At 38.7% G+C, this 16,909-nt stretch overlaps 1 protein-coding gene across 2 annotated transcripts in view; it reads right to left on the bottom strand.

Annotated features, from left to right (window-relative positions):
• The window catches only part of NPC1 (NPC intracellular cholesterol transporter 1), a 1,151,083-nt gene that overhangs the window by 50,564 nt on the left and 1,083,610 nt on the right, over positions 1-16,909 (bottom strand). Inside the window, exon 24 of one of the 2 annotated variants that reach the window (XM_044065360.1) lies at positions 14,326-14,488. The exons of the other annotated variant lie outside the window; for it this stretch is intronic. Within the exon in view, the coding sequence (XP_043921295.1) occupies positions 14,326-14,488 (163 nt within the window). The remainder of the gene's footprint in view (positions 1-14,325; positions 14,489-16,909) is intronic. 2 annotated transcript variants of the gene reach the window in all.

Genomic DNA, 16,909 nt, shown 5'->3' with positions numbered 1-16,909 from the left:
GAGGAAAAGTGGTCTGCAGACCTCATGCTCAACTCTACCCTTGGAAGTGGAGACTGGCTTCCCTTTGTCTAGTTTATTAGTGGGGGTGGGTATCTGAGCCCCAGCTATGGAAGCAGAAGGGGAGAAGGCCCTCCAACACTAGCTTGTTTCTACGATCAGTAAGAGCTCTGGAATTGAACCTAGAGGAAATAGTGCAATCCATGTCCAAATGAGTGGGTACTAAGCAATACACACATTCCCTGCAGGCATCCAAGTTAGGGGGTTTACGTCCAAAGTTAATGCACTTTTTAAACCTGGAAGGCTTGTTGGCTATATAGGACCATGGTGGTGCAGTGGTTAGCATTGTCGCCTCACAGGAAGAGGATCTCTGTTTCGATTCTCTGCTGGAACGCCTTCTGTGCGGAGTCTGGATGTCCTCCTGCGGTTGAGTGAATTAAAAGACATGCAAGTAGGTGCGAGCGTGTGTGGGTGTGCCCTATTTGAAGGTTGGGTGCCAGGCTGGCAACTCAACACCGTAAAAATTCACTGCCAATCATTAGTAGACCAGACTACCGTTGTGGCGACCTCTAACCAGGAAAAGCTGAAAGACTTTTTTTAGGCTTGTTGGCCATAACTACAAAAAGAAGGGAGTATTTAGACTATGCAAATAAAAATAAATCTTTAAGAATAAAAAGACAGAAATAACTACCAATAATGGTAGTGTAAAGGGTACTCAAGAATAAATATAAGTTTTGAAATAAGAGAATACCAATAATGGTACTTTACAGAAGTACCAATAAATTGGTAGCTAAAATCAGAAATTTGCTAAAAGATATTACAAAGATTAGCTACAAGAATAAAGTTGTCCTAAATGTAACTCACAAAAGTTTGAAGTTTGAAATTAACTCCAAATGCCCGAGAACAACAGGATCAGAGTCCGAAGCTGAATGGTGACAAATGAGATCTCAGGTATGTTAGGTATGTAAGGCATTATGGGTAAAGAGAAGAGCTCGAGAGTTCTGGATCCGAAGATCTGGTAGAAGGAGTCTAGTTGGATCCAAAGCCATCAGTTGAGGAATGAATGAAAATGACATCAGATCTAGAGTTATTTCGGCTCTGTATGTAACACAGTATTAAAAGGATTAAGTTTTGAAGATGTTGTGAAAATGGTTTAATATGGCAGCATGATCAATTTATACTGATTGCAATTTGCAGGCTACATTCCAAGAGCAAATGCAGTTTGTTGAGATCATTAATATATGTACAGGATGAAAGTTGAACTATAGACTTTCCCTCCAGTACTGAGAGGTATTTTTGTTTACATTTACAAATGCAGAGGAACTGAATGCCAGGCTAAGGCAAGTACCTCTGCATTCAGTAAATGAGCCAGATGAAAGATCATAATAGCTGCCAGAATGTCAGGAGTTTCTGCACATTCAGTGGAAATGTTAGACTGGGAGAAGATGCCAAATCTGAATACTAAAAAGGGTGATACCAAGCCTAAAATCTATCATAGAGGTTAAGTAATGTGAGTTATGACGTTCCTTGTCCTTAAAGGACTGCTTCCCTCTCTCAAATATTTTTTGGATAGATAGAACCGCCAGAGCCTTCTTGGTCTTGTACGTTTAGTCGACAAAAGTAATGCTATGACCCCCTCCTTTATGAAGTTCAAAGACAGCCTCCTTAACTTCATTGGCAAAGAAATTAGGTCCACACAAGGGACAATTAATTCCCCAGAGTACCACCACAACTGTTGCAGTTCTGACCTGTGTATGATCTGTGCCAAACACAGACATCAGTGACTGCATGTGGGCTACAACACAGTCATTCAAGTTACCACAGCACTGCATACTAAAATTTGGGATATTTTCAGTCAGTTTCAACAGTTTCTTCAGAAGCTGCCACAGGACCTTGTGATATAAATGCTATGGTCCATATGTTGATGCTGCATTGCTATTTCCCCACAGATTCAACTACTCGTGCTCATTCTGCAAGGGAATATCAACAATGTGGTCAGTCATATGCTGGCATGGCAACTAAATGGCTGTTTAAAAAGAAGGAATCCAACGGAGCACAATACTTATGATCAACTTGGACAGCCTTGGCCTGGAGCTCCTTCAGCATTCAGTTCAGACAGGACAGCTATTACAGCTGATGCCTGGGAGGCTATCATTTCTACTTCATGTCCATCTTTGCACAGTCTTTAAAATTCATTAGGAGACCAGCCTTTAAGAACGTCTGCTTTCAAATGTAGGTACGTCTAAACAAGAAAGTATTCTCAACAATAAGGACATGGGAAAATAGGGGACCTTGGCCTGAAGCACAGTACTACTTTTAAACACTTCTAGCTCTCACTTATTGAACTACATTTATTTATTGCTAACATTTGTTTACTGGGAAAGTCCGACTTGGAACTAAACCAATTTTCAGCAGATGCCCAGGGAGAAACGCTCCAGATGCATGTCTTTTTAATGTGGGAGGAAACCCACATGAAAGCAAGGAGGACATGCAGACTCCGCACAGAAGCTCCCCACCCAAGAATCAAATTAGAGAACCTCTTGCTGTGAGGCGACAATGCTACCGCTGCATCACTGCGCCATTGTTTCTTTCCTCACTTGATAGTGAAACTTCTGAATACTTGGAAGAATGTTCCACCACATTGTCTAGGATAAATGACTGTGTACTGCAAGAAAGTAATTTTTTTTGAGGATTCTGCTTTTAATAGTTTGAACTGCAAGTGGTAGTTGCAGCTGAGAGAAGTACAATTATTGGGAGATGGTATTCAAGTTTGGGAAGCACATTAACAGCTATAGCTGACCTGGCTTCAGTAGCGAGCAATTTGAATATTTTGTGTGACAGAGTATTAACTCAACTGGAACGAACTACAACTTCAGATTGGCCATGAGAGGAAAGGCTTGGATCTAAATAATACCTAAATATCTTTGCAATGAAGTACTGGCAAGGGGTGATTTGGAGGGGGAGTAAGTAACTGAAGCTTTGCCAACATTCTTTAATTTTCATAGTGTGCCAGATATCATCTCTGGTTTTCTTAGTTTGTTACTGCATAGCCAGTTCCATATAGTGTTAAAGTCTTCCTGAAGGTCAGAGAGGGCAGTTACTTAATAGACTTGATCAATAGAATATCATCGGCATACAGGATACAGTTTACTTGTGGGAGACCCCGACAAAGGTTATTTATAAAAAGTAGGAATAACGGGGACCAAGCAGGGACTCTTGCAGTATACCACACTTTGTACGTCCTGTTTGAGAGGCTAGATTTCACCATAGTTTTGGATCACTGCATAACCTCAAAACAGAGGCCAATATCTGACTTCCAAGATGGCTGCACACTGAGTAACGTGTTTCTAGCTCTCTCAGTGTGAGAACAGAAAACTCATCTGAGAAGGCCAGTAGACTTGTGTTTATGGGTAAATTTCAGTAACTGGCTAGAAAGTGCATTGTCTGGATGACAGGAATAAAAAAATACAGAAGACCTGGGGAAAAAAATCTGCTACAAAAAGTGAGGAAGAAACACTGACTGGGGAAAGTTCTGCAACTGTTCAGTAAAAAGAAATGCAACCTTCAAACATGACTTCCAGTGATCTACAGGAGGATACAAGACAACTGCATACAGACCTGGTTAAACAAAATGCTGATGGAGTATGCCAAAACAACAAAAGGCTGGAAAAAACAATGGAAGAAGCTTTAAACAGATATTCAGATGAGATGGATAAAGCTGCAAAAATCAGAGGTCAAAATGAAGAAAAGCTGGCTGAATATGAGACTGCTCAGGAAGAGATGTTTAAAAAAAATAATAGAATTAGAGGACACAGCATATAGGGAAAATCTGAGATTTTCAGCTATACCAGAGAAGCTGGAAGGAACAGGCTACATTAATTCTATGAAAGCACAAATAAGCAACTAGACTGGTATTCCACAGCTGTTGTTAGTTGAAAATGCACATGGTGTGTATGCTCCACACCTAGCTGTAAGAAATAAACCTAGACTTTTAATAGTAAAGATGCAATTCTACCAACAGGAGTTGATTCTCACAAAACTGTGGCAGAAGGACAAAATACTAAAAGTGGGAGACAGCAGAATGTTTGTGGGGAATGATTACTCACTGTACACCAGGCAGAAGAGGAGTAAATTCATTCCACTATTCAGGGAATGTTAAGATGCGGATGTGAGATTCAAACCTGCTGTATCCAGCCGTCTTTAAAGTATTCTTCCCTGGAGGGACAAAATAATTTTTTTGATGAAGTGAATGCTAAGGAGGAAATACAAAAGTGTGTCCAACAAAAAGTGAGATGTGAAACAGGAGGAGATTCTGCTTCTTGTTCTTCTGATAAGAAAGACCAGAGAGAGACTGTACCTGTGAAACCTCTTCCAGTATTTCAATGGAAAATGTTGCACTGAAGGAAAGGAGCACAAAACTAGACTAGAGAGTACATTGGAAATGAAGCAGAGACTGGATTTGGGTGATGGAGAAGAACAGTAATAAAACCAGTAACTCAATGTGGGATTACAGTGCAATAATTATATTTGTGAAATATGACAGAACAAGAAAATCTTGAAATATTGGACCTTTTCAGGGGGACTCTAAAGTATATGCCCTACTTCATCATTAATGTTTGGAAAAACGCTTTGAGGAGGGGAAGAGAGAGGAGAAGGCTAAATGTAAATAAAGAAAACATTTTCTTTTCTTAATAATACTGTATTTGTGGTGCATGGTTTTATTTGCATGCTGTTTTAATTGTAATGGGGATTGTAAACAGGTACTGTTTTTATTTTTCTTCTCCCCTCCTTTCTCTTCTTGTATGGTTTTGATAAATATGGGCAATGCAATGTAAAAAAAAAAAGGCATGATCAAGTTTTTTCATTCTTGCATGGGGGAAATGACTGTATTCAGGAACTTAGATTGATTAGTTTTAAGACAGAGCAAGTAAATGAAAATGAATACTGAATATTATGAGGCTTTTCTTCTAGCAAATGCATGTACACTTAGTAGAATTCTGCAGCTGGTCTTCATGTTTCCATGCAAACAATCTGACAGAAACTGGCTGTCTGGTTCTCATGTCTCCATGGAGACAATTTGATAAAGAAAAATTAGAGATGGTCTGGTGGAGGGGGATTGGCTGAGGGAAAAGAAAAAGAGAAATTGGCTAGGACATAATGGTCTCTGAAAGCAATCAGGGGTTTCCCAGCTGGAAGGGCTTTAAAGACGAGACAAAAGCAATCAGACTTGCAGTAAAGTTTTCGTAGTTTTTTTCCCCAAATGTAATGGGGATGTTTCTTTCTTGTTCTTCGTTTAGTTTTAAGAAATGTAAGCACTGCAGTGTAAAACAGGGGAAAGAAGAGAAGTGGGGGAGAGAGAAGAGATCTGGTTAACAGAGTATCTGTGGAATAGACTCCCCCTCCATGTCAAGCAGAGTACCTCACTAGCCCTCTTTAAGAGGAACCTGGATGGGAAACAAAATAACGCCCCCCCCATGTCAAGCAGAGTACCTCACTAACCCTCTTTAAGAGGAACCTGGATGGGAAACACAAAATATACCCCTGGGATACCACGTGTCCTTGTTGGACAGGGAATACAGGTACTGACTTTGTGGGAAGATGGGTGAAATTCTTGGCTAGGCTTATAAGGGTCTCCGAGCCAACAGTCTTGTATCGTCCTATGAACCTATAAGAAAAATTAGTGTGCTTCTTCCCATGCTTGCATGACTGGCTTAAGACCCTAGGTGATATCCAGTAACAAGTGTATTACAAAGCATGTAAATGAGAAATAATACTGAATATTATAAGGCTTTTTTCTGGTAAACAAGGTATCTTTAGCAGTTTTGTGTCTGGTTTGCATGTCACTAGAAGAAAATTTGATAAAGACAAATGGCTTGGACAAAGTGTTTACTGAAAGCATGCAACTGTTTTCTCAGCTGGGTGAGCTATAAAGATGGACAAAATCAAATAGCACATGCTGTGCCATTCATCTTAGCATGACTATCCTTTCTTTTTTGGTTAACTCTAGCCTGTCTGTGTAGCTATCAACTTAGAACTTTTCTTATTAGGATCACTATTTGAAAATGTACATAGTTTTGCGTGTTAATATTAAGTTAACAGGTTTTAGGGGGTTGTGTGGAGTTAGTTTATTCTGTGCGAGGGCTTTCAAAGAAAAAGTTATGTAAGATGTGGCACAGGCCCAAAAAACAACTATATAAAAGGCTAACCTGTCGCACAGTATATGCACGTAACATAAAAGTTGGAACTAGAAATTTAACTAAAAATCAGTTATACACAAAAGGTGGTAACTATATAAGAAAATTATGTTTTTGGTAATGTCTTGCAATCTGAATGGTCTTACAGATATATAAAAAAGAAAAAGTAGTGAACTATATTAAAAAGTGTAGAGTGCAAATAGCTATGCTAGAGGAGACACACATGGAAAGAACTGAACATGTGAATTTGATAAATCAAGGTTAGGATGGTTATTCAGCAAGAATATCTGGGGCAAAGAAAAAGATGAGTACTTATATTAATTGCAAGAGGAGCTCCAACAGCGATAGAAGAGGAAAAAATTATAATAATGGAAGATACATAGTACTAAGGGGCTATTAGCAAGGGAGTTGGTTTACACTGGCATGCATTTACATTCCACCTAAAACTGCTATAATAGAGCTTAAGACAATTCTGAGAGAAATAATCAGCTTTCAGTAAGGAATATTACTTATAGGTGGAGACTGCAATTTGGTTTGCAATAGTGAAGATGTGTCTGGGGGGGCTAGAAGGAAAAATATAATACAGGGTAGATTTTTGAAGAATTTTATGGAAATGTTTGACATGGAAGATGTGAATTCAGTACTAGGAGTTTGGAATGAATTTACATATTCTCCAAGATACAAAAACTGGGCTAGGCTAGACAGAATTTATATCTTACAGGAAAATGTGCATTTAACTGAAGGTTTTGAAATGCACCCAATAACTATTTCAGATCATGCGCCAATAACTACTAAAATAAAAACGCAAAGCAATGAAATTATAATGAGACACTGGCGCTTTCTCGCCTATCGGATGAAAAGAGAGGAATTTAAGGAATGGGTTTTGGAATTACTTCAGGAGCTACTACAGAAGATAGAAATTTCATCTGAAATATAGCTAGGGAGTGGGATAAAATTAAAGTGGAGTTTAAAACTAGGGTGGAAATAAAGGAAAGGGAAATGTGGCTAAGAAGTAACAAGAATTATTTAGAGGGGCTGACAAATGTTAAAGTATTGCAAAATAGGGGGAATCTCAGAACAAGGAAAGGAGCAACTGCAGAATGCTAAACAGAAAATAAGGATTAAGATTGCTGTTAAGCAACTGTTGATAATTCTAGAGCACAAAAACTGTTAGCACAATGACTCAGGCAACAGAAAGTGGAGAGGGCTGTCACCAAGCTTAGGGAGCCTATAACAAGGAAGATAAGAGATCCTGCAAAAGTATTAGAAATATTTTGAAAATGTTATGAAAGTTTGTATAAAGCAGAGAAATATGGAAATCAAGAAAAGGTACAAATGGAAATGTTTATGGAAGAATTAAATATGCCAAGGTTAGAGGCAGATGAGGCTCACTTACTAACAGGATAGGAAGAGATGAGATAAAAATGGCTATGTATAACCAATCTACAGGAAAGCCCCCAGGAACAGATGGTATTCCTTTGGAGGTTTGCAAGCTAGGAGGGGAAAAAATGACTAAGATTGGAAGATTTTGTTTAACAGTATTTTAAGAGGAGGAGAAGTACCAGCATCCTGGAAGAAGGCAGTGATAACAGTAATACCTAAAGAAGGTAAAGATCCATCGGATCCAGCTTCATACAGACCAATTTCAATAATAAACCATTATAAAATGTTTGTGTCTATAATGGCTAAAGAGATATGGATCAGTGTGGTTTTGTAGAGGGGAGGCAAACATCTGACAATATTAACAGAATTTTGATCCAGAGGGAAGCAGAATGTAAGAAAATACCACTGTTATTGGTGGGTCTTGATGCAGAGAAATCATGTGAGAGAGTAGACTAGGACTTCATGAGCAGGGCAATGGAAGCTTTGGCTTTCCCTGATACAGTTATAAGGTTGATTAGGAGTATATACGAGGGATCAAAGACAAAAATTAAAGTGGTGGGGTCCTCTCTGACAACTTCTGCTTGAGTAGAGGAACAAAGCAGGGTTTGTCTGCTTTCCCTTTTGTTGTTTACATTATATTTAGTACCCTTGGCAAAGAAAATAAGGGACTCGGAAATTCAAGGATATATGCTGTAGACAGGAAAAGCTGGCTCTAGTTGCAGATATTATTTTATACAAGAGAAAGCCAGAAAGGGGCATTACAGTGTTGTGAAACATTTTAAGACAGTTTCAAATCTTCTTGGAATAGAAAATTAATGAGGCTAAAACAAAGGCAATAGTGGTAAATTATGTACCCACACAAATTGGTCCAACAGTATCTATATTTATGAGACATAATAAAATGACATACTTAGGAGTATGGATTAGAAATGACTCTGTTGTGGCAGCTAAGGATATGTGGGAAGAGACTAAACAGAAGATAAAAAATTGAGAAACTGAAAGTTTTGTGATATGGATACTAAAATACAAGCAATTAAAATGTTTTAGTCCCTTTAGTATTATACACTGGTCAGGCATGTTTTTACCAACCAGAGGAGAAACTGTGGATAGTAATTAACTCATTACATCTGAGTGATACCTCCAGGTGCATCTGCAGTTAATTCCTACTGACACCCCTAGGTGTCAAATATTGTTTGTTCATATCTGCATCAATAATTCCAAAACCATGCTATGTACAAGGTTTTAAAAGATTTCATGTTAAATCTTACACAATACCAAACTCAACTGCATTAAAACTTGGCGTTTGTCTAGTGCAGATAAGCAGATATTAACTGTTGTTTTTATTATATTAATTTATACAGATACAATTTTCATATTTTTCGAAATATCTCAATAACCAAGTAACACAGACATAAGTCCTTAGCTTCATATGAAAGCTCTCAGCGAGAAGAATAAAATGGTGCTAACACTATGTATGTAACTTGAGCTGTTGCTGAGACATTGTAAGTTGTTTACAAAATATTACAAATATAATACTGTGTTTACTGTGACTTATACAATTCAGTTTAAGCCCTAGATCCTAAAGAATACTACCACTAGAAAAATAGTTTGTGCTGAAGAGTTTGCCACTTATACGTCTTTCATATTCCCTGTATTTCCAGAGATATGAAAATTTATTTGAAATGTGAGGACATAATTTGAGTCTGTCAAAAGGCTTAGGCTCCGCCCATTGCAAGTTACAGTGCAAACGTCCTGAGCTCCATTGGAGTGAATGAATTAAAAAAAAAAAAACGTTGAAGGATTTTATGTGGGAGGGGAAGACAGCAAGGGTCAAGTGGGATAAGCTGATTCTTGTAATAGAACAAGGTGGACCAGGATTACCCAATTTGAGGGGGGTATTTTAGAGCAACAGTTAAGGCTCTTATACATAGCACAAGCAGAAAACTATAATTCAAAGTGGAAAGGAATTATGATGACACAGGAGGAAGCTCAAGAAATAAGAGATTGGGATTTTGGATACAGGCTCTTAAGAACAAAAATCATATAGAGTATTATAGTCACAAAACAGCAGGAAATATTCTAAGAACTAAACCAGCATGAGACTGGAGAAAAGGGATTCTGCCAGTAGGGATAACTGTGGTTAGGGATACAGATAAGAGGCAGGAGGGGGCTGGAATTTATTGCAGAAAACTGACAAGGGAACGAAGGTATTGGGAGGAAATAACTAGAAAGAGAAAGGTAATAGAATGGGAAGAGGCCAAGAATTTATTTGGACTGCAGGTTAGAGACTGCCTTCCTTATCAAGGACTGATATCAGAGTATAGGCAAAGAGAAAGAAACAGGAGGGTCCTAAATGAAATACCAACAATGGTAGAGCTTTTAATAGAATCTAGAATAGAAACTGTCTTTAAAAAAGGAATAATTAGTACAGCATATAAAATACAGCATAATTATAAGAATCAATCTAGGAGTTTAGAAAGGATTGGGAAGAGAGAATGGATAAGCAATTCACAAAGAGACTATGGGTGGATATATGTACATCTCCCAAATATGCAACAAAGTCTAGAAGATTTAGGATCTTTTGCCTGGAAGTGTTTACATAGGTATTTTTATACCCCAAGTAGACTCCAAAGAGTTTTTCGTCAGGTGGACAGCAAATGTTGGACGTGTGATGGTCAAGAAAGAGGTGGCTGGGAACATATTTTTTGGGAGTGTAGTAATAAGCTGGCAGACTTTAGGGATTCCCTACAAACTGCTCTGTTGGAGATGCTGGGATTGACTGGGGAGCTGACTTTTTTTTGAGCTATGATATAGAATCGGAATTACCTAGACATAGTAAAGCCTCCCTGAGTCTAATTATGGTGGCTGCCAAAAAAGCAATTACTAGAAAATGGAAATCTAAGTCTAGACCAACTTTACTAGAAGCAATGAATACAGTAACAGAGCTAAAACAACTGGAATTGGGATCTTTAGAAAAGGGACAGAGCAACCTACATGGAAAAAAATGGGAAATGTGGGAACAATATATGCAGAGAAGGAACAAGGTTTATAAGGCAGGATTTGAATGAGCCATATTAATACTTAACTGACAATGACTGGATAGATTATAAGTGATGAACAATGCTTGCAACTACAGTTGTTGCAATGGTTTCTGTGATGTATAATGTTTGCAACTAAAATGGTGTCAATGTTGTTTGTTTTTCATTTATAAGTGTAAGATTGTCTATGCCATATGTGATGATTTAATAAAGATATTTACTGGAAAAAAAACGAGAGGCCAATATCTGAGAGCCTGTGTAACAGGGTTACATGGTCTACAGTTTCAAAAGCACATTTAAGGTCCAGGAAAATGGCACTAATGAGTTTATCTTGTCTAAACCGTGCAAAAACGTAATTAGTAAATGATTACCAGTTACTGTGCCAAAGTTAGGATTGAAGTTGTCGTGCTTGTAACTGAAGATGCCTTATTTTATAATGTATTCAAAGATTTGGACATATACAATTTTTCCAGTATTTTGATGATTGGACAGATATTGGCAATTGGATGGCAGCTGGTTTGCAAAGGACATGGCTGATGAACAAGTATTTTTAGGTATACTGTGTGAAAATCAAGGTTATAGCCTGTATCAAAATTGTCAAGCAGCTTGTGAAAGTCTGATTCGCTTATAAATTTGAAGCAGAATGTGAGATAGTTAAGGATGTTATGAAGAAAGCAATACTTGCTGATAAGGGGAATCAACAAAAGCATTATGAACAACAAGAGGAGAAATACTGACATTTTCTTTAAGTTATGTAACCACACTGTCCATTAGAATGCTTCTGGTTTCTGTTCCCATTTTTGGGAATATTCTGTGGTAGCCTTCCAGAATTGTTTTGGTTAATCCACGCATGTACAGACTGCAACTATCGGGGCATGTTAAACTTTGAGCAATTTTAATACTAGTATCATGTTTTAAGTACTGATACAGTTTATATTTCCATCCGCTGTACATTTCCTTTTTCCAGACCTCCAAAGATTTGTCTCTAGCTTTTATTAGTTGTTTAAGACTAGAGGTAAACCATGGCGTGTGACATCCCTGAACTGTTACTTTTTGTTGGTGTATAGTACATCCCTCATAGGGGTGAGAAGATTAGAGAATGTGGACAGAGCAGAAATGGTATCAGTGCATTAAATAAGTTCCAGTCCAAAAGTTCTAACTCTGAGGAGAGTGAAGATGCAGAGGAGTCAGCCACTGACCTGGCTAATGCTATTCAAGGTTTAGTATTATGATATTTAAATCACCACTGACAGATTATGAGGCAGTAGTAACTTATACAATTATTCAAGTTTTAACAAATTAAGAACAAGTCCTCATTGACGATTTTCTTGCAGGAGAGACCACTAAGTCCAATGACAATTCTGATGTTAAACTCTCCCTGTTGGGCTTTACCACACCACATTAGTGGTAGGCTTACTGAAAATGGCAGAGTTGAAGTGTCTGATCCCAAGATCATTCTATAATCCCCATAACAGAGGAAGCTGGTTCCTCTAACATGAAAAAGCACTTACCCTGTCAATAGCAGTACTGACTGATCTATAGGCTGCCATCAACAAGATTGCCTATGATTCATCATAACAGGGGGAATAAGATACTTATCTATCCTAGGAGTGGTTGGCTGTCTCTAAAGTTTGCGGCCTTTCCCTTCCAATAACAACTGGAAATGAGATATTTTAATTTTTTTTCAAAGACGACAAAGATGTAGACCTCCTTCTTTCACATTCCTTTTGGAGTATTTTGCTCACCTCTCAAGGGTGTTCCGGTTAAACTTTTTGCAGTGAATGAGGCCTTCCAGCTTATTATGTTAGGATTTCTGTCACTTCTGCCTGGCTAACTCCACATCATTGTAGGTGTAAGCTTTTCGGGGGGGGGGGGGTCAGACCACCAATAAAACTGCAGAGTTTTGGCAATAGCAACCTCTGGACTTTGGAGAAGTACACAGTGGTGAAGATTGTGTGTATTTCCAGGACATGTAAAACTGTGCAAAACCCACATACTCTTACCTAAAGGAAAGGAAGAAGAAAGCTGCCTGGGGGGAGGGGAGTTGTCAGGAAGGTGCAAATACTGAGATATCTAGAACATTTGTTATACAGTTCTTGGCCTCAAGTGATCTACAAGACATTAACAAAGAGGACTATGAAGGCTGTTTGCTGAAGAGATGGAGGACCCAAAACATTTCAGTTTGCAGGAAGATGAAAAAATAAGGGGTTTTGAGGAAAAAAGGGCATCAGCCCAATTTTTTGTGCCCTTCCACTATTCATAATGCCTCCATTTCAGAGATGTGCTAGAAGGCCTGTAATGGACAGACTGAAAACCCTCTTCAATCTCGTCTTGAGAAATGGACAAGATCAAGGGCTGTTTATGTCAGCATTTTGGAAAGGGTCTTGAGAAAAAACAAATTAGATTAATTTTCCCATGACATCCATTAATTATCAGATGTGTTTTAATAACCATTGGCAAGATTTTGTGCACACCTATCATCTCAAAATCAAGTGGAGTACAACTGCCATTCAGACAATGAGCAGCCATTCTAGGAAGTAAGCAATGCCCATCATTCTTCAAAGGCTCAATGAAATACCATATGGTTGATTACTGTGTCAGTGATGTAACAGTCGTACCATTATTGTATAGTTGCAAGTGGACAAGGAGAACTGATTCAAAGGGTCTGCCAGTCAGTTCATCAAGTTTTAAGGAATGCCTCACCACAGTCCAGGACAAATGGTACCGTGCAAACTGCAGAGGTCTTTGCTGAATTAAAAATCTTCTCTCATAACAATGCACTAAAGTCTATGTGAGAAGAGATGCAACCACTGGAGCAGGATCTCCATTGTCTGCAAGGAGCATACAACTCTGTTTAATGAAAAGCATCATCAGGGTTTGCAGTGATACCCTGTTAACCAGGGCAGCTTTTCCCTCCTGCCGCACCTTGGACTCCAACTGAAGAGCTGGAGCTTTAACTATAAGCACATGTTAGGTCTCCATCCAACTGAAGATCAGTGCTAAGATTAAATATGTGCACAGTGCGTCTATCATGCAAGACACTTTCTAGCTATAAAATATGGGCACTTTCTAAAGGGAAAGTGTATCAGGAGGAGCCGTAGCTCAATCAGAAATGCTCTGTTGTGGCCATGCTACAGAAAGTTGGATAATGGGGGCTGTACATTACCTGCAGTAAAGAAAGGTACATAAATGGATCTTTTTGCCCGGACTTCTTCTGGTACTAACTGTTAAGTGAAGGTTGCTCTCACTTCCTAAATGAGTTATAAAAGTGGATACATAGTTGTAGTCCTGTAAAGGACACCCTGGGATAATTTGCATATGCAGGAGGACTAATGGGAACAGAAAAATTCTAAGTACTAATGAATTCCAAACTATGAATTCTTATCAAATAAACTGACAAAATGCAACTCAGAACAAATTGGACCCAAAGTGCCAGACACCGTCATATACAGCCTGGAAAATACAAAATAGTCTACTGCGAACACAGCAAGACTTTAAAATGACCCACAGTGAGCTGTCTTTTGCCATTTGCAGACAACCTACCAGTATCCATGGCACGCATATCCATTTTACAAATTGCATTTCCATTACCTGGTGATGGCTACCACTACACCTCAACACAGCAGGTACACATTATGAAACACTTTTTCAGAACTCATTCTGTACAACTTCTTATAGCAATCTGAGGAAAGCTAATTAAATTAAATACTTACCTAGGTAGCTTAACAGTACAGGAAGAAATACTAGGCCATGAATGGCTCCAAGAACTACAATGCCCACATACATTCGGAAGTAGAAGATCTGAAAAATCTGCGACTTGGAGAAGGCCAGCACTATAATGCCACCAAATTTGGTTAGCGTAATTCCACTGAATACCTGGCAAAAAACACAGTACGTCAGTTTCTAATGAGTGCTGTAACATTTTAATTAATAAAATATTTTAATAAGATAATATGGCCAGTTTACTAAAGCTTAAGCACCTTCCTCTTGTGCCATACATCCAAACCTAAAATCTATGCATGAGACCATGTGCTAGTACATAAGGGAAATATGGGTGCAAACACCTTTAGAGATTTCTTGCCCCAGGAAGAAGTATGCCTGAGGCGAAAACTCATAAAAAGGTCTCAGATTTAGAAGGATAAAGACAAACAGTGAAACTAAGAATCCACCTTGACCAAGGGAAAGACAAAAAATAAGAAAGCTTGGAGAAAGGAGGGAGGATGGATATACCTCATCAGTGATGCAAACATCTACTGTTACGCCAAGTTCCTACACAACTGTACTATGTTCTTCATTTGATCGGTGTTGCAGTATAGCAAACAAAATGCTCAGTGGAGGTTTGAAGTTCACAGCTAAAATCCAGAATCCTTATAAGAATGGATCTGGCAAAACCAGCCTTAGCTCATGAGAAGGCATAAATCTTGCAATGTTTAAAAAAGGTATGAAGAGAGATGATCTAGTGACTGCTTCCGAAATGGATCTTGAAACCAGACTGTTGAAAAATGCTGCAGAAGAGGCAACATCTAACAGAGTGAACTTATTTTCCATGGAAAAAGTGACAAAAGGAAATACCAAGAAAAATCCACCGGAATATGGTATGTTTAGAAACTGGAAAACCCATTTTTTTTTCCTCCAAAGGAAACAACTGACCAGCCTTCCTGATGGACTATTTTCTCCAGGCAAAACTTAACTTGTCTGTGAATATCCAGTAAATTAAGAATCCCCCCACCACCACCACCATTTTGAGGGAAAAGAAAATGTTGGAAGATTAACAGACAGATATAAAGACAGTTCAGTGACAACCTTAGGTATAAAGGTGAAAATCAAAAAGGATGGAGAACACAACAGCCTGCAACTCTGATACCCTTTTAGAAGATGTTAATGCCACCAAAAGGATCAAATTTCAGCTGGAGAACTTTATAGATGCAGATGAGGCTAGTTCAAAGGATGATAAGTTTTACCAGGGCACAGTTTGGGTCCCAAGAAGGAATGGATTCTCTTCAAAGACCTGAAATGAAGGATGCCTTTTAGGAATTATCTGACCTCATGACGTGAAGAAAGAGGGGGATCTGTAGGCAAGCAGGCAGAAATGGCTGACAGATGCTAATTTACAGAGATGTATGGTAGCCCTGAGTTAAGCAACTCGCACAAATATTTCAGGATGATGGGGTAACCTTGTTGACAAGGGTCCTGTCCCTTGTTGAGGCACAAAGTAGAAAATCTTTTCCATTTGGAAATGTAATTTTTTCTTGTAGCAGGTTTCCTTGCCTCTCTGATTACTTGTAGGATGTCCTCTGAGTAAAGGTACATGAAGAGAATTAGAAATCTATCACCCAAACTGTCAAATTCAAAGTTTCTAGATTTGGATGAATGAAAGAGCCATTTTCCTGCATGAGCAAGTACATCCTGTGGTACAAATTACAGCAACTGTCCATGACTAGATTAAAAAGGAAAGATGAATGTTATCTAGCCCAAAAGGGATTCACCTGCAGCATTCTTTATAGGTAAGTATTAGGCTATCGGCCCAGGGCCTATACAAGCCTAACCAAGGTTACCCTGGCTTTCACCACTCAAGAAAATTATTTTCCTGTGCCCATGTCAAGCAGAGCCACAGAGGTGATCCCCAGGGTGAATTTCCTATTTGCCATCCGATCATCAAGATTTTTCTTGAAGAGTGCTAAAGAGGAGCTTTGTTTGATATAGATAGGTAGTTTGTTCCAGAGTATGTGAAGTCTCTGGGACAGGAATCTATCCCTCCAGCATGTTCTGTTTATTGTGGTGACAAGGTTTAGGTCCCTAGAGCATGTAGCTCAGAGGGACTGCGATTTACAGCTCTGGGTTTGACATAGCTTTGTATGTTAGGCAGAGATCGCCTCTGAGTTGGCAATATGCGACAGAGTAAAGCTTTTTGAGACGGTCTGGCTGTCTTTCTAAATCTACAGAAGTAACTTTGGAATAACACGAAAGACAGGGAAGGCATACAAGGAACATCCGTTTTCACGAGACTGATAAGGTATCCATTTTCCACGTTTCTCTGCAAAAAACTCAGTCTGAGCTGCCTGTTCAGGTTGGAAGCGTGGGGAGCTGGGGAGTTCCCCACAGATGCACAATTTGAAGGAAGACCTCTCTGTTCATTATTCATGCAAAATGTTTTGTCTTGAATCTGCTCAGATAATCACTGAATTAATTTCTGATGGGGTGCAAATTGCTTGGAGAAAAAAAATTGTGGCAAAGAGCAATACTGCAAGCCATCACTGCCAGCCTACAGAATTGTATTTGTTGAAATACCACATTACT

Source organism: Protopterus annectens, chromosome 3.part0 (assembly GCF_019279795.1).
Source record: "Protopterus annectens isolate FY-2018-M chromosome 3.part0, PAN1.0, whole genome shotgun sequence".
In the NCBI taxonomy this organism is placed as follows: Eukaryota; Metazoa; Chordata; order Ceratodontiformes; family Protopteridae; genus Protopterus; species Protopterus annectens.
Note: the sequence above shows the minus strand (reverse complement) of the source record. Positions and strands in the feature narration are given on the sequence as shown.